Source organism: Morone saxatilis, unplaced genomic scaffold, assembly GCF_004916995.1.
Source record: "Morone saxatilis isolate NCDOM2014 unplaced genomic scaffold, NCSU_SB_2.0 Contig7, whole genome shotgun sequence".
Taxonomy (NCBI): domain Eukaryota; kingdom Metazoa; phylum Chordata; class Actinopteri; family Moronidae; genus Morone; species Morone saxatilis.
The window spans coordinates 18,166,777-18,189,316 of NW_023340246.1; the positions used below are offsets into that span (position 1 = coordinate 18,166,777).

General features: G+C 38.3%; 1 protein-coding gene across 1 annotated transcript in view; it reads right to left on the minus strand.

Annotated features, from left to right (window-relative positions):
- Positions 1-6,549: 6,549 nt before the first annotated feature.
- fig4a (FIG4 phosphoinositide 5-phosphatase a) overlaps positions 6,550-22,540 on the minus strand; it is a 43,536-nt gene continuing 27,545 nt past the window's right edge. The window contains exons 18-21 of the mRNA XM_035679169.1: positions 22,204-22,417; positions 14,971-15,080; positions 12,099-12,173; positions 6,550-7,560 (exon numbers count right to left, since the gene is read on the minus strand). Of these exons, the coding sequence (XP_035535062.1) occupies positions 7,383-7,560; positions 12,099-12,173; positions 14,971-15,080; positions 22,204-22,417 (577 nt within the window). The 3' untranslated portion in view covers positions 6,550-7,382. The remainder of the gene's footprint in view (positions 7,561-12,098; positions 12,174-14,970; positions 15,081-22,203; positions 22,418-22,540) is intronic.

The following is a 22,540-nucleotide window of genomic DNA, read 5'->3' on the forward strand; positions in this document are numbered from 1 at the left end:
AAAAGCCAACACAGGAGCTCCAGGGTGTAAAGACTATGAAAATTGGATGGGGGGAAAAAAGGGAGAGAAAAAAAAAACAAGGGCTCCCACACTTCAAGACTGTAAAGGACATTTAATTGGCTCTTTGAATTACTGGCGTTAATTTCAAATTTCAGTAGAACCTGCAGAAAAGTATCAGTATACTATCTCGCCGAGATAGTTCAAGAATTGCAGCTGCCGTTCAAATGGACCTGGTGGGTAGCATCTGAGGTGAGCGTGTGAACGATGAAACATCCGTAGACAGCGAGCGCTGAACTGCCGACTGTAATATATACTGGCAAGAGACCATCCAATGTGGTTTTGTAAAAGTTAACAGAATTAAAGGAGCGAGGTGTAAGATAGAGAGCATCTAGCGTGGTGGTGTAAGTGCAAGAATACACACAAAGACTCCCGTGGCGGCTGGGTTGACGCCGCTCCGCCTTACCAAGCACAGAAGGGAGAACCCCTGGCGAAGGCCATGTAGTTGCCAGCGCGCCGAGTCGTTGTTTTCTGACTTCTGGGGTACTGTCAGGAAACATGGCGCGTTCAGACATGGGCGGGACTCCTTGGAAGGTGACCCCCTAGTGTCTGTCACGCACTTGGAGATGGTGAGAGAGTTTATTTTCATTAAATCTACATAAAAGGTAACAAAAACATAAAAATGGTAATGTCACTGCATATTCATAGAAGTGATTTAATATGTTAACATCGCTGATTCTTATGATCTCAATAGTGATTAATTACACATATATCCACTTATATATTCTGGAGCCTTTGCACATTACATCTTCAAATTAGTGTGTGCTACACTAGACCTTTAAAAGCTATCACAGAGTTTCTACACTGAACAGTTTGGGGCAGAGTCTCTCTATACGAATGCATGCCAGTCTGTATTATCTCTCCTCTCTCTCTCTGATCCAAGAAAGTAAGACTTGAAGAGGAAGGAAGACAGGGGGAAAAAAAGAGAGAAAAAAAAAACAAGAGCTCCACACTTCAAGACTGTAAAGTGACATTTACTTGCTTTTAATTACTGCTTATTTCAAATTTCAGTGGAGAATCAGAAAAGTATCAGTCATCATCTTTAATACAAAATTCACTGCCTTCAAATAGCCTTTACATAGGTATTAACATAACATAACACACCTGACTGCGCACTTTCTGCAAAACCATCCATGTGTTTTGTAAATTAACAAATTAAAGGAGCAGTGTGTAAGATTTAGAGACATCTAGCGGTGTAGCTGCAGATCAAGACTCCCTCGCTTCACCCTCCCTTTCCAAGCACAAAGGAGAAACCCTGCGAAGGCCACTTATCCAGCGCCAGTGTTTGGTTTTCTACTTCTGGGCTACTGTAGAAACATGGCGGTTCAACATGGCGGACTCCTTGGAAGGTGACCCCCAGTGTCTGTAGATTGAGATGTAGAAGCATTTCATTCTAAGGTAACAAAAACATAATGATTCCTGTATTCAGGTGATTATACACTACTTATGAATATTATATTCCATTTCTGCCAATACATCCTAAATGTTGCACACTAGACCTTTAAAGGTATCACAGAGTTTCACACTGAACAGGTGGGCTGAGTCAACGCCTGCTAATTTCACAGAGTTTCAAGAGAGAGAACAGCCTTTATACTCTCAGTGTGAAACTCCACTGCAGCTTTTAAGTGCCTCCTGCACTGCCTGTACCTTTTACCTTTATGGCCTTCAGATAAAAACATTTTTACCTTTCCATTATTTTATAGTGTTTCATGTCATCACGTACTGTATTTTATTTGTGCTTGTTTTAGTATCATCAGTTTATTTTTCTTTTACATATTTTGCGCTTTTATCTTGTTCTTATAAAGCTTGAAAAAATATTAATATGTATTGCAATCAAACAAATCCATGCATACTTTGCTTCCACCTTAGTTGTACTTTTTATTTAGTGCAATGCGTGTATGCATGATGGATAAATAATAAATAATAATAAATCTGTTGAATGTTTTTTGTCTGCCTGGGATGGAGTGAGGCTCGTCCTGAGTTTAAAAAGTTAAGTTGTTCACTTACCACTGTGACTGAACAACTGAAAGTGTGTTGTCACTGTGCAGTCTGAATGTGTTGCTAAGGCAACAGCTAGATCCCTGTGAGTCTACTGTTGGGCTGCTGTAGATTCATTTTTGTGTTGTACTAATGTTCTGTTCACTGGTGATAAATTCCATCTTTCTTGCATATTCTATTAAAGAGGGACAGTGTAACTAATTTGACATTAATACCCTTTTAATGCTGTATTAAATCACTACATTTAGTCTTAATTTAGTTTATTGTTTTTTTTATTTGAAACCACTTTTTCCAATTACATTTTCACAGTTAAATAAAAAAAAAAAATTAAAAATCCAGTTGCAATTTTCTGCCTTGAACACTTATTGGAAGTGTGTATCTAGCTTAACTTGCTTCAGAGTAGTGGAGCTGCACACACAGTGAGAGCGGATGATCAAATGTTGTAGTGACTGTTACAGACATACTCACAGGACACATTTTGACTTGTCATACTAATAATGCAAATAATATCAGTAACAGTAGTTCGCAGGTGTTGCTAATGTGAAAAGTTCTGTGTGTTTAACAAGTCAAAATGTCTAGTGTTTGTTACGTGGCCATAGTCAGAGTGAGTAACAACAAGAGCGGAGACAGAGAGAGAAATAATTTGAGCCATTGTAAACACATAGAGGCTCATGTAGGCGTAACAGATGGTCTGGAACAAAAGATTGGCTAACAACCTAATGCACTCTGGGAGAAGGTTAGCATAAAAATCCTATACACTATGCAAAAACATGTGAGCTAACTCCGGAGGGTAGATTAACCACCTCAGTGCAGCACCGTCTGCAGAACTGGGTATGTATTTCCATAGCAAGTCGTCTCTCGGGTCTGCAGAAATGGATCAGTTTGATCAGTTTCAGAGCACTGTGTATTCTGCATACCTGCAACACGTTACAGTACCTCAGACACACACCACGGCTCACACTAGGCTGACACACAGTGCACTGATGCAGTATGTCGGGTAAATCCAAGGACAAACATCTTGTTGTACCCAATAGGTACTGATAGTACTCTTTCTGTCTTTCCTCTGTGAATGTTCACATCTTTTTTTCTCATTTTGCTTCGATAGATTGACCCACCTTTACCTTATTTTCTTGTTATCTGCCAAAAAATTGCTTTAAGATTGAAGCTCTTTCTGCAGTGAGACCTGATAGACTTCGTCCCTTATTGTTAAGGGTTCAGATGTGAGTTCTACTTTTATTTAAACAGAGTCACCTTCAATTGGATTGGTTATTTCAAACCTTGTTTGTTAATTTTCCATTAAATCATCTATTTTGACTTTTTTTTCTCTCATAACTATGCTTTCACTTAAATGGGAAGTAAAGATGTAGTTGAAGACAATTATATATGAAAATAAACAAATCTGAAGTAAAACTGTAGTACCAATTAAATGTCATATAACAATAGATGACATGTTGAGAGGCAGTGGGAGGTAGGGGGAGATTCAAAGCAGCATAGCAATATGGTAACCAGTTTTGGTTACCAGGCAACAGCTGTTTGGCCACCTTTTGTCAGTGGACCGGGGGCTGGAGAGGGGGTTGTCTTCATTCATAAGCTAAGCGGTCACATGAAGTGCCAAGTGACTCATGTCAAAGAACTAGGCAGATATATCCAACTACACACAGAACCAAAATACACCTCAAAATCATTTCTGACTGTTTTCTGCGCTGGACTAAATGAAAAACAACAAAACAGAATTTCCTCTCAAATTGAAGCAAAGCGGTGCACAACCTTTATTCTATTTTTACGCGGAATACCAAGAGCAAGCTGCCCAAAAATATCAGTGACAACATGCAGTTATTCATCCGTACCCATGTGTGCTGAGAGGTTTCAGTGTAATGAGACACAATACCATTAGGAACATAAAAACATGAGAAAAACAGGGCCTTATGTAAAAAAAAAAAAAAAAAAAAGGACCTCCCGTTCAAAACAGCCTCCTATGGGAGACAAACCCTATCCACCTACAATCCCCCTGGCTGCATTACAAACTCTCACATGCTTATACACAAACACTTTAACTTAATACCCTTATGGAGATATTTACCTAGGAAACATGAAGCGTATCTCTAATTAGACAGAAAAAAGTCCATTAATAAAGCAACACAGACAAAGATAATTCAAATTCTGTAGAGAATGGATACAGATTTTAGAGGACAAATTATAAAACATTGGGTGGCAGGAGGGGAGGCATTGGAGATGAAATGTGGGACAGATTTACTGTTAAGATAAAACACCTCAATTTACCCACAAACATCTTCTTCTTCATCCTACAAGTATTATGTTGTATTTATTGTATGAATTACATTTGCATTATAATCACACAGTGAGGACACACAATATTGCTCCTGGAAACAGAAATAAGTGGACCACTCACAAAAGAAATGATCACATAATCTTAGAAATGTGTCTCGCCCACTGTGTTGTTGTGATTGTCATTGTGACCTCAATTTTATGATAATTACATAAACAAATATAAAAAATATTGCTAATAACCCAAATCTTATTACTTTTAAGCACTGCGTTAAGACATTAAGCACTGGTTGAAAACACAGGTGATGGTGATGATCTGAATAGATGTCATCCAAATGGCCGTACTACATTAACACAGGAAAAAGGACTTAAAAGTCAGACCCACAGTTTTATTATTAAGTGATTTTAGGTGATTTTTTGGTTATGGTCCACAAGCAGCTACAATTGAGGACACAATGTTCATACACTGGAGTTTTGGGGGGATTTTTACAACCTGAGGAGGAGTTCATGTTCAACAATTATAGTGACATGTTACACAGAGTGAGTTTTTAAGGCAGATTTTAATCATCTTTACAGTTAATATCTTTAAATCTGACTTTTTTTAAGTAAAATGTATCCTAGTCAACTTAATTTAGGAGGAAAATTTAACTAAGACACGGTTCTACATTTACAAGACATGGCCAAAACTTTACTTTACTGTTTCTCAGAGGCTCAAGCTCATGAATGTTTTATCAGTCACCATAATATTAGTATTAGACTACAATTGAGGCATACTTTCATTAAAATGTTCATTTTTATAGAACTAAATCTAAGTAAATCATCCATTATATATCACAAAAGAAAGAAAGAAGAAATTTTAATTAAGATTTTTTATGTAATTTCTTAGGTTGTTGGGCTTATAATGGGGGATGTAAAATCACAGTGGCAGCTTTGTCCAATTTATATACTTAAAAAGATTAACCCAGTGCTGCTAGTTTCCTTACCAAACAAAAAGAAAAATTGCATTCAATTAAAGGCTTTATAATTTGTCATTTAAGACTTTATTCTCCCATTTGGAGCCATATCTAAGCAGAATTTTCCTATTATATATGCTTTGATAAAAAGAATATAAACATGTATATGTTAGGGTGATGGAACACCAATATGGTAGAGATAAAACAAAAACTAGAACAACTACAAAATGGTCCGAGGTATCCATCCCATACATTAGAGATACATGGCACTAGAAAACTAGTCTTGTATGAGACCTATAGATTGCTGTGAGTTTAATTTAATTTAAAAGCAGGTGAAAATGAAGTCACATCACAAATTGGACACTCTTAGGAACTATCGGAATCCAGTGAAAACATTTCCACTGAGAACAAGAGCAGCCTGACTCGATCCATATTCCTCTGTAGTGGACTTATCAAGTACCAATGCAGAAATGTAGGAGAAATCTTCTGAGTCAGCTAAGAGGTTTCAAAAAGGGGGAAAAAAAGAGGGGCTAGAGAAACACCAATTGAGAGGTGAGAGACTCTTTTCACTTTGGGTGAGATGTGCTATCACTGCATTGTATTCTAGTTATCTGTAGTGCACTCTGAACATCTCCCAGCACTTAACAATTTTAATGATAGTGCTGCAAGGTCTGAAAATTATAGAAGGTGGGTGAAAAACATTCCATCTTCTTTATCCTCTGTTGAGTTAATTTGGTCTTAACTATGGTGGAGCAGTTATTTTTCTTTAATTCCCCTGTCGCTCTCTAACACATCACATGCTAAAGCACCCCTCCGCTGCTCCCCCCCTTCAACTCACGAGGCACTGATGCAGAGAGCAGTGGTCAATCAGTAAGCTGACTGAATGTGTGTGTGTGTGTGTGTGTGTGTTTGTGTTTGTGTGTGTATTAAAGGAGAGGCGGTCTTCATCACTGTTCACATTTCTGACACCTGTGGCTGAAAACCGAGTACAAAAAGACTGACTGAGAGGAGGGAGAAAAGTGTGATAGACAGAACAAAAGTAAATAGGGTGCATTAACGGGGGAAAGGGAACGAGAGAAAGACAGTAGGGGAGAGTGGGAGAGATGAAGAACATTACAGAGGCTGCATGAAAGAAACAATATTCAATATTTGAATGTCAAAAACTGAAGAACAAACGAGCACAGACATAAAAACAGAGGAGCAAAGAGGGAAAAAGTTGCAGTGTAGAAAACAGCAACAAGTCTGACACAGTACGTCAATAAATAAATGTTTAATTTAGAACTAAATGCACAATAATCAGCTGACATAACAGAAATGTTTTAAACAAAACAAAATCAATGTGCAGTTTTGTAAACTAAAAATGGGGTTTGATAAAAACCCACAATATCAGTGGTGTGTTGCGCAAAATAGGAAAAAAGTCAAATGGTCTGGATATATATTTACAGTACATGTATTACATTATGTAAGACTGTTTGAAGTTGTAAACGTATAAACGTATATTCCTATAGTGGCTTTTTCAACGTTGTTAAACCTCAAATGACTTGAAAACCTGTTTAACAGAATGAATTAAAAAAAAGAAAATGCCAACTTAAAGCACAACCAAGGTGGTCATAATCTTTGGGCCTGCCATCACATTAATGGTCCCAGCATAGAAATACAGAGTCAAAGCAATTTACATCAATTTACATGAGTTTACATGTCTGAAATTTACATATAGTTAAATAAATCTTCTTAAAAGAGTTGCGATTAAAATTTATTTGATGGAAAATAACACAATGAACAAATAAAAAGCACCATATAGGTAGTAGGCATGTCTGAATGAATAAAAAACACTGACATAACTGGACACAATTTGAAGCTATTAAAACACAAAAATGACTGATTAAAAAGAAAAGAAAATCAACCAGCATAGTTTAGTCCAAATACAGGACATATGAGTTGTTCATTCTTCAATATGGACAATCTCCTCCAAGCATACAAAACTCTAAGAGGTAGATCTCTTGCTCTATCCTATAGCTACAAACAAAAGTATTCCAGTCTTGATTTGCATATTGGTAACAGAGAATCCAGGTCCTGTTTGTCACTGTCTCACATATATCTGTTCTTGACGTACTCCCTGTACATCAACATGTCGTCCCTGCAGAGAACCCTCACCTGGCCCTGACCCGTCATCACATGGCTCTCGAACTCATCGCGGCTGTCTCTGTCGACCTGCGGAGGCAAAGCGGCGTAGATGCTGTCCTCAGGGAAGCAAGACACTGGCTCTCTGACATGGAGGGGACAAAGAGAAAGAGGAGAAAAAGACAGATGGGCGCAAGCATGTATCAAATAATGGATGTATGGAAGAACTAATATTAGACAAATCACTTGGTGGTAGAAAAACAAGCCATGACGTTTAAATTTCTCATCAGGGAAACGTGGTTTCTATCTATAGTTGTCACGAGATGGTAAAAAAAAAAAATGCATCATGGCCTAGAAAAATGTTTGAATCCAACCGACGAGATCTGGTGAAAATCTGCCGGAGAGTGCAGGTCATTAAGAGGACTGTTAATGGAAAAAACATGAGGATGGCCACGCAGAATTACTCATACTTTCATGGAAACAAGATTACAAAGCATGTCTCATCATCTTAAGAGTAGATTATCAACTGCATGCTTGTCAGGTCAACGTCTCAGTCAGCTAGTTCAACAGCAGCTGAGGCCCCGGTAAAAGGCTGCTCAGACACATGGCTGCATTACCAGTGCACCTCCTTGGTTATCTGCTGTGGCAAGACAAAAATTAAAATAATATGTACTTGAGTGTCATCATGGCATGGAGTCCTCAACTACGGGTTTAATGTAATTTAAAGCTCCACTCCCAAACAGATATATACTGATAACACCCAACTTGAAACAGAAAGATGCGCCGGCTCAGGGCAACGAAGACGCGTGAGCCCGTCATGGAATAGGGCTTAAATATATAGTTTATCTCGTTTGTTGGTGCTTTTGGACAGGCTGAAGTCACAATTTTATCCAAAAGTAGCACACATTTTTATTTAAGAATTGGTTTATCACGATAAATGATAGCTAGTGATGCTAATTTAACCAGAGCAAAAGAAGAGGGGTTTCACGCAAAGTTTTTTCATATTACAGCTAAACAGTAAACTAAAACATATTTCTGAAAACATTTAAAACGAGAAATGCAGCAACAGACTCTTAATTCTTATATGACATCTAGTTCGATGGTTTGATCTGGGTTTCGTGAGCCATCACCAAACAGCACCCATAGAGAGTCAACTATAGCCGACTTTTGCCAGCAAATCAGCGGGGAGCTCTGGGTGCAGCCAACGTGATCATTTGTACAACTGTACTTTTTCATATACTGCCAACATTGTAAGGATACAAAGCCGGTTGAAAATAGGCCTGCTGGTGAGTAGTGCATGTCAGTGTACAGCACATGTGGGACAGAACAATGCATTGGAATAAATACACAAAAATATAAAGAAACAAGGGTGCAGTTTTGGCAATATTTCCCTTTTTTATATACACCTAGAATGTCAAATGTGTATTCGCATTTGAAGTAACACACTATGCTTCAGTAAAGTGGTCTGTGGGTCATGCTATGTTGTCAATTAAACAGACAAGTCTTGTTTAATTGAACAATTTGTGTTCGGTCTGTTTTCTTGTGGTGACATCCCAGCGGCTCTTACAGATAATCATTACAGCCTGCTGACATGTCAAGAGATGTGAAATGTAGAGTAAAACAGTGGATTCACAAGTGTGAAAAAAGTGTGGAAATGGATGTGAAATATAGATTGGAGAACAGAAACCCCTATTCTCCAATAGAGAATGGAGAATAGTGTGTGAGCTACATATTAGATGAGCATTTTGGCAAATACAGAAAAGCAGAAAATCTCACTGTGCATCTGTCTCCAAACATTTAAGAGTATTTAAAAAAAAACTGAACTAAATGAATTTACTGCCAGTTTAAAGGTGATCATAATTACGAAACAGCTTGAATAAAACATCTGATCTCTGTGTAACACCTTAATTACACATGAACACTTTAAAGAAGGTAACAGATCTTTTTTTAGTCTGTCATAACTCCATTAATCTGGACCTGTGACTTCAAAGCTAATCATAATTTAAGGAGGAAACAAATCAACACACCTCACTGATGCTTCTCAACAGGAATCCGCCATAGTATTCATATCCTGTCTGCTTTTATCTCTACCAATTGAGTCAGCTTTGCCTAAGCCTGGTGGGTCAATAGAGGAACTACACAGAGGGAGGTGACTGACCAAAGGGCTCCTAACAGTGCAAACATGTTTTGGGTGCTGTAACAGTGTCTTAGAATAGATCTGTTGCACAACATCAGACACGCTTGCCGGACCCAGTGGACCTGACGTGAGGATAACAACAATGGATGGAAGGATTAATGAATGGTCAGAGTCAGGAAAGGTGAAGATATAGGTGGGCGAGGGGAGATGCGAACTGAACTAAGATAAAAAGACGTCAATGTTCCATGCTGACTGATGTTGCTGACCTTTCAACTGTGCTAAAAAATAAATGGTATTTCAGTCAACATGTATGTACAAAAAAGAAAGTCACATGTTCAAAGAGAGCCACAAAGAGCCATGTGTTCACTCTGAAAAGATTACAGACCGCTTTCTAAAGATAGAGTCAGAGGCTAGAAAATCTCTGAGACATTTCATTCAGCACCCTCTCCTCCACCCTTCCTTCAAGCCACCAATTTCCATCTTATTATCATTACAAGCACAAGTAATCCATGTGCCTGCCAGATCTGGGCTGCATCACTGTCTGACAGAACAAACATTTGGTGCAGATATCCATTTATTTCTCCTTTGGTTCATAACCAAATTCCTGCAAAAATGACATGATATTCCCATCAGCTTCAGCTGCACTTGAGCACAGTGCTCATTAACAAATGTTAGCATGATAACATGGTATGAACATGGTAAATATAAGCATGTTAGCATGCTGATGTTAGCATTTAGCTCAAAGCACTGCTGTGCCTATAAAAATGGCTCAATCTAAGGTTACGAAAACACGATTCTTATTTTCAGGCGATTATGCTCTACTATATATTAATTAATTAAACCTATGAACATTATATTCCATTTCTATCAATAGAGCCCTGTAAATCTTACCGACTTTCCTTAACCCTCTTTTTTAGTTTCACATGATATCCAACATGTCTTCCTCTGAATAGAGACCCAGGCTCCATCTGGCTTTCTATGAAATGTTTGGCCATGACAAACCTTCTAACTCATGGTCCTCTTACAAAACTGGTTAACAGGGAAGTATTGTACAAACAGAAATCTCATCACCTGCTCTCTCTCTCTCTCTCTCTCTCTCTCTCTCTCTCAGCAGAGTGCAACAAATATAAAGAAAAACACTACCACGTGGATATATTTTTCTCCTCTCTGCTTCTGTACAGGTATAATTTCACCAATTTCTATTTATGTTCCATACAGCTATGATGCACATAGGTAGACCTCACAGTCCATCTGGCTAGCTGGATGTATTTTTAAATCAAAGGAAAAAAACAAGCCCGCCTGTTTTCTCTCGTGCCTCGGCTGCCTCGAGGCTCTTTCGCCTTCAAACACCGTCCTTAAGCATCTCTCATCTTCAGTGGGGTTAAAAGGGTTATTCCATCTATGGGGAGTGATATATTTGAGAAGACCACTGCACTGAGTGAATGGTACACTATTCTTGTGCAGAGTACTGTTCCATTAAAATGACAAAACTTTACAAACATTTTACTTCCTTATATTTTTGAACTCAGGCCTCTCATTTGCTTTCTAGTGGAGAGTGAGATAGTAGATTGATACCACTCTTACAGCTGATGAGCAACTCCTTAAGTTAGCTGTAGCATCATATTTACAGTACAGACAAGACAGCGGTATTTATATTTTCATCTAATTCTCAACAAGAAAACAAATAACTGCATTTCCTAAAATGTCAAAATACGCCTGTAAAATGTTTGAATATCTGACATTGCATATGCAAATGTCAAGTTGTCTTTTACTTTGATGATATAACTGTAAAGAATGTGGCCTGTTGTATGCTTGTGCATACAGTATAAAAGCATATTTATGTAAGTGTTAGAATAATTAAAAGAGGTTGAAAGAAAGTTAACATGAGCTGCCATTGCATCTCAACATTCTTTCTCTCTGATATGATTAAATAAAAACACTGGAGCCCGTTTGGAGTCCCAGTGTTGCAGCATTAGCAAACATGCAGTACACGTGAGAGGGAGCGATTGAAAAAGGGAAAGAGCAAAAGAAAGAATTCAGAAGAATACATATTTCATTGAGTCATTGAGATGCTGTCTTTGAGTGTGTGTGTGTGAGAGCTGGAGTTGGAAAGAAACAGTGCAAGAGGGAAACTGCTTATGCATCTGCTTATGGCTGCACATTGTCATCCCACGTGTGGTTGAATTTTGAGTCTGGATGAAGAAAAAAATACTCCGTCTATGACCCGCTGGGTCATGGCCGCAGTATCAGGAAGGTGAAGGAGTGTATTGACTAAAGAAATTGGTTATAAGAGATGAAGATTAAACAGTGCACAGCTAGAGGTCTCCCTGGAGACCACTTAGTGCGAGCAACTGTGTTCACTTGTCCCAAGGCTACTGGAAATGCTGAGTGGTGTTTAAAAGGGTCGGATTATAACTTCAAACCAATATTACAATGTAATGCTTCTCATTACACGTGAGTGAGGATTATTAAGTTTGGGTACATATGTTTTTGTTTTTTCTGTGTGTGTGTGTGTTGGGGGTTAATGTGTCACATGTTTTACTCACAAGCAGATGATGTGCGCCAGGTTTATGCGTTCAGTTCTTTCCACCCTGTGCTGGCTCTCGCCCAGATGTGCAAACCTGCCAAAAAAAAAAAAAACCACACACAAAATGAAAAAGACAAATATGCAAAATACGCCACAGGTCTACAGTATATAAACACACTGAACACATTTGTCTCTGCTACATGCTCCTTCCATCTTCATCACATGAAGAGCCATTTATAAAAGGTAATTGGGTAACAGGGTAACTGAGCTCTAAAGGACCCTTTAAATTTCATGTTAATATTGTCAATTTTTTAATACAAATACTCAGAGAAGAGATAAACACGTCTGTTAAGAACTCCAATGCTCAGAGCACATCATCATCAAATCTCAAATTTCCCTGTAGGTTATTTTTCTCTCGCAAAGACACAATAATATGCACTAGTTGAGAGTTCCCCTCTGGCTGTTGCTTATGATTTTTAATATTAATGCACTGATTAGCAGAGCTCAGGCTGGAGCTAACATCTCTGGAGCCATTCCAACTTCCAGCCTCAATAATGAATGCAGTTTCATTCTCATTATGTGCCACTACAGTAGGAGGATATGAACAACATTCTTCACTACAATTTGGATACAATCCCTCTTCTTCAATCACCCTCAAAACTGTGCCTGTCATCGAAGTCAGAAATACAAATCTGAGAAATAAAAAAGTAAATGTTAGTTCCACAGTACTTAAAAGTGTCAGGTATCAACACAGGACTGCATAATGTCAATTGTAAAACAATGTTTATTTACCTCATCTGAAAAGAGAACCAGAGTTATATTTGGAGACAGGCCATTATCAGAGACAGCAATTATTTCTAAAAGGCCCCAAGTACTACTCGCCACAAATGTGAGTAAAAATATACTCACATTTGGCCTCATGAGGTCATCCGCCAGTGGAGGGTTGCTGAAATAGGCTTACTTCACTACAAACTCTCATCACTACAACACATAAGTTGATTGAACCATGTTTTGTGTTGCATCAACTCTACACACGGGTGCAACGTATTCTGTGATAGACCCACACTTGACACAGCCGCTACAGTTATCTAGCTAGCTCGCTGGTAACATTTCTCTTTGGTAAGAAGGGTTTCAAACAACTCTGCTGTGAAGAACGCTGGAGGACACTGTATTGACATTGTATGAACTTTTTTGTGACTGCAACAACGTGCTGGTTCTTCTCTCACACAGGAGAGACTAACTTCCCACAACAAACCCACTAGATAACGTCACATACACATGTTACCCACAAGGCCACCTTCGCTCCTTATATTGTAAGTATTACTCAGTGCAGAAAAATGTCCTGTGTGACTTATACTGTTGTAGCGTTAGATTATTATTACTCATGCATGTAAAAGTAGGACTTTACTGTCGTAGCTGGTTTAGTTGGAGCGAATTTTTAACTCTTTTGACTGCAACAAATAATCATTTTCATTATGGATTAATCTGGATTAATTATTTTCTCCATTAATCAATTGATTGTTTGGTTTGTAGCCTAAAGTAACACCATCACAATGCTTGTTTTTTCTCAATCCATAAGTACAAACCTCCAATATTAACTTACTAATTGTAATTAATATACTGTATAATAATATGAAGTGCATATATAACATAGCGCTTGAAACACCATACACTGAAATAATAACTGAGCCGAGTGTGAGAAAAAAAGGCTATTAAAGCTCCATGAAAAGCATCACACTGTGTCAAATGTAGTAGATAGTTGTGTTCAGTCTGACGACGGCTATTCAGTGTAGCTCATCAACATGGTTGGGAGGAAACAAGGACAACATGAAATAGAAAGGACAGACAGAAAATGAAACTCAGGGGTAAAGGGAGAAAGAGGTAGACAAAGAACAGTGAGGTCAGAAGTGTGATGCACACAGCAGGGCAGAGTTGACATTGCCCCTTTTGCAAAATGACCCATATCACCCTGAGGGGGCTGCTGACACTGACTGCTTGTTCCTCGCCTCTCTGTCTTGGGCACTGAGTGCATTGTCCATAACAATAAAAAGAAAGACTTTTCCTCAGGACCACTTAAATGGGCAGAGAAAGAGGACAGAAAATAAGGCTTTTGCTTCAATGTTGCACCAAAGAACATGAGAGTTGAAGGCCAAACAAACAAACAGAGGCTGATAGGTATGAGACAAAAACATTTACCCAGAGTTGTGTGTGTGTTCTCAGCATCCATCCATCATTCATTTTTTTATGCAATATGTAGCCCATACAGTGGGTGTGGTGTGGATCTCAACAATTATTGGACTGCCATGAAATTTGGTCCAGACATCCATGTCCCCCTCAGAATGAGTTGTAATTACTTTGGGTGATCCTTTGACTATTTTAGCACCATCATCAGCTCAAATTTTCTTTTGTTCAATGCAATATACTATACTGCTATTACTACTAGATTTCTGACAAAGTACATGTAGCACAGTAAAGAAATCCTCATTAGCCGCAGCTGTACTATTGTGTTTAATGCCAATTAGCAAATTCTAGCATGCTAACATGCTAAATTAACATGGTGAATAAGGTGAATTACATTACACCTGTTCATTATCAGGCTGTTAGCATTGCCACGGAGCTGCTAGCATGGCAGTAGACTTGTAGTATTAACATAATATGTCTTATTAATCACTAGTGCCACAGTTTTGCATGTCATTTTAGTACTTTATCTATGAGAACTAAATACATGCAGACAGTTATTACTACATTAGTTATAGAAATGACTTAAATATCCTAACTTAAAAGATTGTAAAAACCCCATATACTGTGGCTAATCATTTCACAATGTGTGCATTAATTGTAATCTCAAGAAGTGCATGTATGCATGTTTGTGCAAGCCTTGTGTCTATCACCTTTCATAAATGAGCTGGTCTTCCTCAGCAGGAAACTCAGCCAGATTGAGTCCATAGGGCTCCTTAACTGACTGCTGCTGCTGCTGCTGCTGCTGGTGGTGCTGGATCTCCTGGAGAGGTGAGAAGGGAACAGTATGAAGCTACAGGTGCATGTGACAGGGACAGAAAAACACAAAGGTTTTGACAAAAATGGATTTTAAAAGGACTGTTAAAGATAATACAGAGAGATAAAAGGTAAAGCTACATGCTAACAGCCAGGTCCTTCAAACAGCAAATCAAGGAGCTGCAACTCAACATAAAAATCATACAGACAAGGTCATCAGGTTCAGTTGCTTCTCGACCACTGATTCCTTAATAAAGGACAGCCCAAGGAGCGTAACCTAAGCAACAATGAATGTAATGTGATTGTTGGTGTCGGATGAGGTGGTTTTATGTTTAGGGACAGTGCCCTCCTGGGGTTCTTGCACTCGGCGTTCAAAATTATTTTGACATTATTTTGTCCAAAAAAAGACATGATAATCATAACAAACAAGAGACCAGTTTAAGAAGGTCAGACCGGTTCAGGCGGATTCTGAAAAGCTTAATATAAAAAGTTGAACATAAATAAAAGCAAAAATAAGTTTTAAATTATAAACAAGGCCATTGATCATGCAGGTATACTCTGGTAAAAACAATGTTAAAAAAACCAAACAATTGCATTATTGCACGATATATAACAAGAGATTAATATGGTTTAATCACCTACAACTGTTACAAAATGAAATAAAACAATTGCAGAGAATAATAATTATAAATCAGTACGCAATGCTATGATAACAGCAAGTAAAAAGAAAAACAATATAAATTTCCTCATTAGGACATGCTATGATTTATGTCAAGCTTTTCCGTTTCTTAGAAAACAAGTAATTAAGCCACATTAAGCCCAGTTTATAAAAAGATATTTCAGAATTTTTTATTTTAATAAAGGTTCTTAGTTTCAAGCCTTTCTGTTAAGCACAACACTGACAGCTCAGTGCAACAATGCTGTACAAAAAGAACTTATTGAACACAACTTGCTGAATCGTGGAACAAACAGCGGTCTACCGCAGCAGAGTGAGGCTAATAACATTACTGTTAGCAAAGGATAAGACTATAAAGCTAAAGTGGACACATGCTCACCAAAACCAAAAAGGAAAGAGTGAGAAAACGTTGCCTGATCTGATTAATCTCAGTTTCTATGTTCACATGCTGGTGGTGGGGCGGGAATTTCATGTAAACAGCATGAATCCATCTTGCCTTGTGTCATGGTGAGAGATTGCGGGGTTGTTGGTTGTGACTGTTTTCTTGGCAAATGACATCGGACCATTTTATAACAACTGAGCATGATCTGAATGTACACTGGGGAAATATATCTAAAAATATATTTTGTAATATGGTTAATATTGTAAAATTACTAAAAATGTATTTAAGAGACCATTTATAGATCAAATACCCATATGGAAACGTCTGTGAATTAAGATTTTTTAACATGGATGATGATACATTTGCATACCTCAAATCAGTCACATGACACAACAACCTCAGATACCACCCTGATGAAGGCAAAAATGTTGGGATAAAATGGTGACAAAACCGCAGTGTATTGGAGAAGAGTTGTGCCGCCTGTTTTAATCTTGAAAAGGGAAATAATAAAATTTCTGTACTTTATCGTATTTATGCAAATATTCTGTCAATGCATTATTGTCATTAAGAATTGTCCCTTTTGTCTCACAGTACATATGGTAACACTTTCCAACCCAACATCTAACAGCTCACAGCCACAGACTAACCTAACAATCAGTATTATACCTTAGTATAGAACAGATTGTTCAGAATGTCCTCAGAAAATACTCAGAAAAAGGTTTGAAAATTATTTCTTAAACAAAATATGAATCTTTCTATAACGCTACAAGGACCATGGGAAGCTTGTTATGTAACAGGAGTGGCTGTAAAGCAGTCAGCTAGGCCATTGTTCTCTTTGACTGTTTTCTGACACTGCAGCAATATGCTCAACATAATGCATTCGATTGTCACTGTATTTGTATTGATCTGAGCTCCAGGGACGGGCGAACGAATGAGAGTGTTCCAGGACCATGTCCAAGAAACAGCAGCTGTGAACACACACAAACACACGGCATTAGAGACACAATCACAAAAACACACAGACCCTCTCATAAACACAGAGCACGGGAACACGAACCTATAAACATTCATACGGTGTTCGACAGCACAGACGAGTGTGTAAACACATACTTGCTTATACATACACCCACACGCATTGCAAATCTATCCATGTTCATGCGGGCACACGTACGCCCATATTGAGGGGAATATGAAATGAGCATGTGTAATTACATGGCAAACGTCGTAATGATCTGATGTTTAAATATTTCAACAGTTTTGTGTTGTGCTGGCACCCAGGCAATCCATTCTGAGGGACAGGCTCGGCGGCAGGGACACGAGACGCATGAGAGTGAGTGTGTGCGCCCAGCACGTGAGCTAGCTGTCCAGCCCGAAATATTCATGACCAGCTCATTGCTCAAGGCCCAGAGAAGACAGATCAGAGAAAACCTACAGAGTATACATCATAAATCAGGAGGGGAAAGAGACAGATGGAACAGGAGGGAGAGCCATTGGCTCTAACTCTGAAGATCAAAAACTGAAAACTATTGTAATTTCGCTTGCACAGATTGTCTTTCTTGATACACAAAAGTAAAAAAAGACCATTTTGTAGCATCTTCAATATCCGTCTACAATATGTACATAATATAATTCACTGTAAAACCACAACTAAAACCACAACTTGCTGGTTTTACATGACTGTTCTGTGTACAGATTAATCAAATGAGATATAAGCTGCTAATCAGCAACTGTGAGCAGTGTTGCAGGGCTGATTCTTCAACCTGTAGACAGAGTCATACTAGCTGTTTCCAACTGTGTCCAGCACTTCTCAAGTTCTCAAATGTTACATGTCAAGACTAAACACTTCCTAAAGGATAAATAAAGGTACTCTGATGTGATTTTGATTTGATTTAAACAAAAGCAGCAACCAGAGTCATTAGCATATACAGTGTAGGGAACATGAATGACTGTATACATTTTGTGCCAATCCATCAAGAAGATGTTTAGATATTTCAAAGGATAAGTGAAAGATTTGACCTCATGGTAACACTAGAGGAAAAAAATCAGTAGGATTCATCCCCTGGGCACCATGCATAGTTTAGTTCGGTCCAAATCTGTCTAACGATAGATAGCTGTTGCTATCTATATAGCCACGCTACTTAAAAAATAAAACAAATTGTCCATTTGATATAGAGTTTTGTTTTAACAGCTGTTGACAGAAGATGACAGTGGAGCAATGTCTGACATCTTTATCACAGTCCCTTCATTTAAGCGCTGAAAGGGATTGTGTTTGAACAGCGTGGGCTGCCTGAGCCTTCAAGTGATGCAAGGCAAACACTTGACAGCATCTGATCCACACAGATCTGAATTACCCACAATCCTCGTTTGGATACAACATATTTGACAGTGGAGGAAATATAACTCCTTTCACAGGGCTGCCTGGTTGTTGAGGGCCCGGCCAACAAGACCCTTGGGACTATGGCCACAAACAGACAAACAAAATGTGTTTCTCAGAGTGAATCAGACATTATGTATGTAAATTAGGACAGAGGGGCAAAGTATGGGCAGAAGGAGGCACTTCACTCCTGCTGATGTCACAATGGCTGTAAATAGTGCCTGTAGCCATAGAAACATTACGGCTGCTGCAATAAACAGTTTAGACATCATTTGGGGCTCCTTATGCATCATAAAAGACATGTTACATAAAAGTGAGAAATTCCCAGAGAATGTTGTTTCCTGGTAAATTTGTGTCATCTGGTTGACACACTGACCTACTACCTGTGCTGATTAACGTGCTCTTTCTCTGTGCTGTGGTGTGAAATCTGGGTCAATGAGGGACATAAACGTGCGACCAGTCCACCTGGGGCGTGAAACAGATACCAATATAGTGATGACAGATTGTGGGAATTTGTCACACCCATACTGTGTCTCTCTCTCTCTGAAGAGTGAAGCGAGAAAGTTGCAATCTGCAACTACCAGGCATAGGATGATATGAAAATTCACAAAAGTCACAATTATCATGGTCAAAATAATTGTGGAACACGATATTATCATGATAATCATAAAAATATACATACTGGAATCACTTCACCGACATTTGGTAAAGAAACACACATATTTATTGCATCATGGATAGAACACCTCATTTCCCTGTTCTTTATTTTAGAATCTATAGTATTTCCACACATCCGACTTTTTCTGAGGGATACAACGGGCAAGTTGAGCCTTCAGCCATGGTGTCAGGCTTAGGATTTTGGAATGACAAGAAAGATATGAGCTCCCATTTGTCCGCTTGTTCAAAATAGATCAGCTTTCAGGTCAAGCCATGTGAGTATATTCACCATTATCACGATAAAAGAAATTCATCACGATAACTCTGTGAGTGTTTTATATCGCGATATGCAATAATATACTATATCGCCCCACCCCAAGCAACTACACCACAAGATGCCACAAAATCCTACACACTGGTCCTTTAATACTGTGTGCAGCACAGCAGCTAGTAGGAATGTAACAATATATTGTGAGACAATTAAATGGAAAAATGTATTGTGATACCGTTTCGTCTACTTTGGACTATGCTTGTTTAACGTCCTATCACTCGCGTCAGTAGCTGTATCAAGGCACAAAGACATGGCAGCCCCAGGTGAAGACTTGGAAATTGAGGATGCACCATACTGTTAGAGAATCGGAGGTGTGGCAGCTTTTTCAGAAAATGAAAAATGGAACGAAGATAACAGACCATGTAGGCCAGAGACATGAGGCTGTTATTTGTAGCTAGGTGGTGGACAATTACTTCCTGACTAGAGCACTGTTACAGTCTCTCCTACAACTTTAATTAGCTGATTTTCTTTGTTAGACTGGTTCTAGACTTGACTGGCCTACTGAACAAAATAATAGATGACACCAAGAAAGCTGATCTTCTACAGACTTAACAAAATAATGTTGTTGCCAGACTGTAATAACTCAACTGATCTCTTATCAGATTTATCTGGAAAGAAAAAAGCACTGATACTGTCAAAGCAGACTTAAACCTTCACATCAACCTTGGCAAGAATCCAAAAGAGGAGATTAAATGAGGCATCAAAAAATTTGACACTTGCAGGTGACCACATATCACCTGATGTTCTAAAATCAGACGAAATCCCACTGCACATGTCCTACTAAACTCCTTAATGATACCTGGGCCTTAGAGGAGGAAGTCATAAAAGAACGGATCATTCTGCTACATTTCCCATGACATATACACAAGCAAACACCATAACTGGGAACGAGTAATGTTGCTATAAAATACCAGCAAAATCCTGATCATGCTGGACAGGATAATGAGCGCACTGCATTAGAAGCTGAAGACATGGCTGACTGGTTTCAGCAAGAATGCTTCTTGCACAGTCAGTGTTATAATTTTCAGTTGTTCACCAACTGTCGTTGCTACGTGCTTGCTCATGGTGGGAACTGTTGGGTCTCTGTGAATGATTTCATCAGGAGTACAGTCTAGACTTACTCTATTTAAAAATTGTCCTGAGATAACCTTTGTTATATATTGGCGCTTTACAAATACAACTGAATTGAACTGAATTCATTGCAAAAGTATTCAATAGTCAAGACAAAAAGACCTTACCCAGGTCAATGCTACAACATGATTCCAACTAAATATGGGTTTGGATCAGAGCTGCACGATATGGTAAAAAAAAGAAAAAATCGTATTATTATAATAATTAATCTTATAATTATATAATTATAATTTTTGCATCATAATTTCCATTTATTAAAATCATATTACTACTACTAAACAAACATTTTCTCAAATCTGAAGAAGCATCTCTGTAGCACTACAGTACTCCATTATAATACTGATTGTCACACATTTTACCTTTATCAAAAAATAGTGGCTACTGCGATTTGGATATTGCACACATATTGCGTTATTTTATTTATTATTATTATTTTGATGAATTGTGCAGAGCTAGTTCTGATCCACCTTAAGAATTAATTTCTAGTTTAAAAAGTTTAGCTTTTATCTTTTAAGTAAGGAAATTATCGAAAAACATTCTTATATAAAAATTTAATTTTGTAATGGAAACTTACTTTTGTCAAGCATGAATACCATATTTTTCAGCATTAATACCATACAGACGGATATAATTATATACCAATAAAATGATGATAGATTTCAGCTTTTATATTTTACTTAAAATACACAGCTCTATCACTAAAGGTAACTGAGACAAAAAAAGTATTAATTTGACCCCTTTTTCCCTCTAGACTGAAATGTCACTAAATATAAACTAGTTATGTCATTCCAGTTGGTATCAAAAGGCTGCATAATGTACAAAATCAGGTTCCTTTTAGAAAACTGAACCACTTTTAAACTCAAGTGGATTCAGTTTAACCAGCATGTAAGCAACCAACCCCTTTTCCAACCAAAGACTTAGAAAAACAGATTATATGAAAGTGCAGAAGGATATGTATTCTCAAGAGCAAGACTGAGTGTAGAAACAGTGAGTTAGAGATGTGAAACAAAGAGAGGAATGATTACATAAATACCTCTCTTTTATTCTCCTCTAAAACCAACATTAACACAAACCCACACAATTTAGATCCTCTGCTCTGGAAACCCCTGTCACTGAGGCTGTTTAAGTTCACGTCTACTCTTGCATCTGACGCACACAGAAAACAGAACTAATTTCTTCTGGAGGACTCCGGGGAGGCGGAGAGGAGAAAATACAATTAGGGGGACATTTTCAAATTGTAATGAAAAATGCTCTTGAGGCCCAAAATACAAGCAGGTGGCATCAACGCAGCCTAAACTGCGAATTTCCCTGAGGTCCTTAGAGGAGATTACATATCCTTGAATCATAAGAGGATCTCATTTGATAGGTTGCTTTATTTCCTCATAATCAAACAATAAAGCGAGGGGATACAAATTTGGATCCGTTTGTTTAACTTGTGTTTTCAATTCCTCCTTGAAGTGTCTCTTATTGTATAACTCATTGCTGCAGTGTGAATGCATTTCCTTGATGTGTACATTTGTATTTGAACATGTAAACTTATCTCCAGACATTTGTCATTAGATGCTTTGTGTTTTCATACCTCCTGTGTGCGATTACTCTCGCCAGACTCTGTTAGCAGTTTGATCGGGGTAGAGCGCTGGGACACGGATCCGTCGTCGTCGCGGTCCTCCTCCGAGTCGTCTTCCGATGTGCTGCTGATGGCCTCCTCGCTCGGGGGAGGAGGTGCACTGGCTGCAGTCTTCCTCTGGAGCAGCGTCTCCTCCTTACTTGTCTTGTTGCTGCCAAAATCCACAAACCGCCACAAAGATTAACAGCAGAAACACACACATGCACAATGACAGGTAAGTTGGCATGTAATTTGCTGTCATGAATAATTTTCAAGAATATTTATGTTGGTGTGTTTATATATATATATA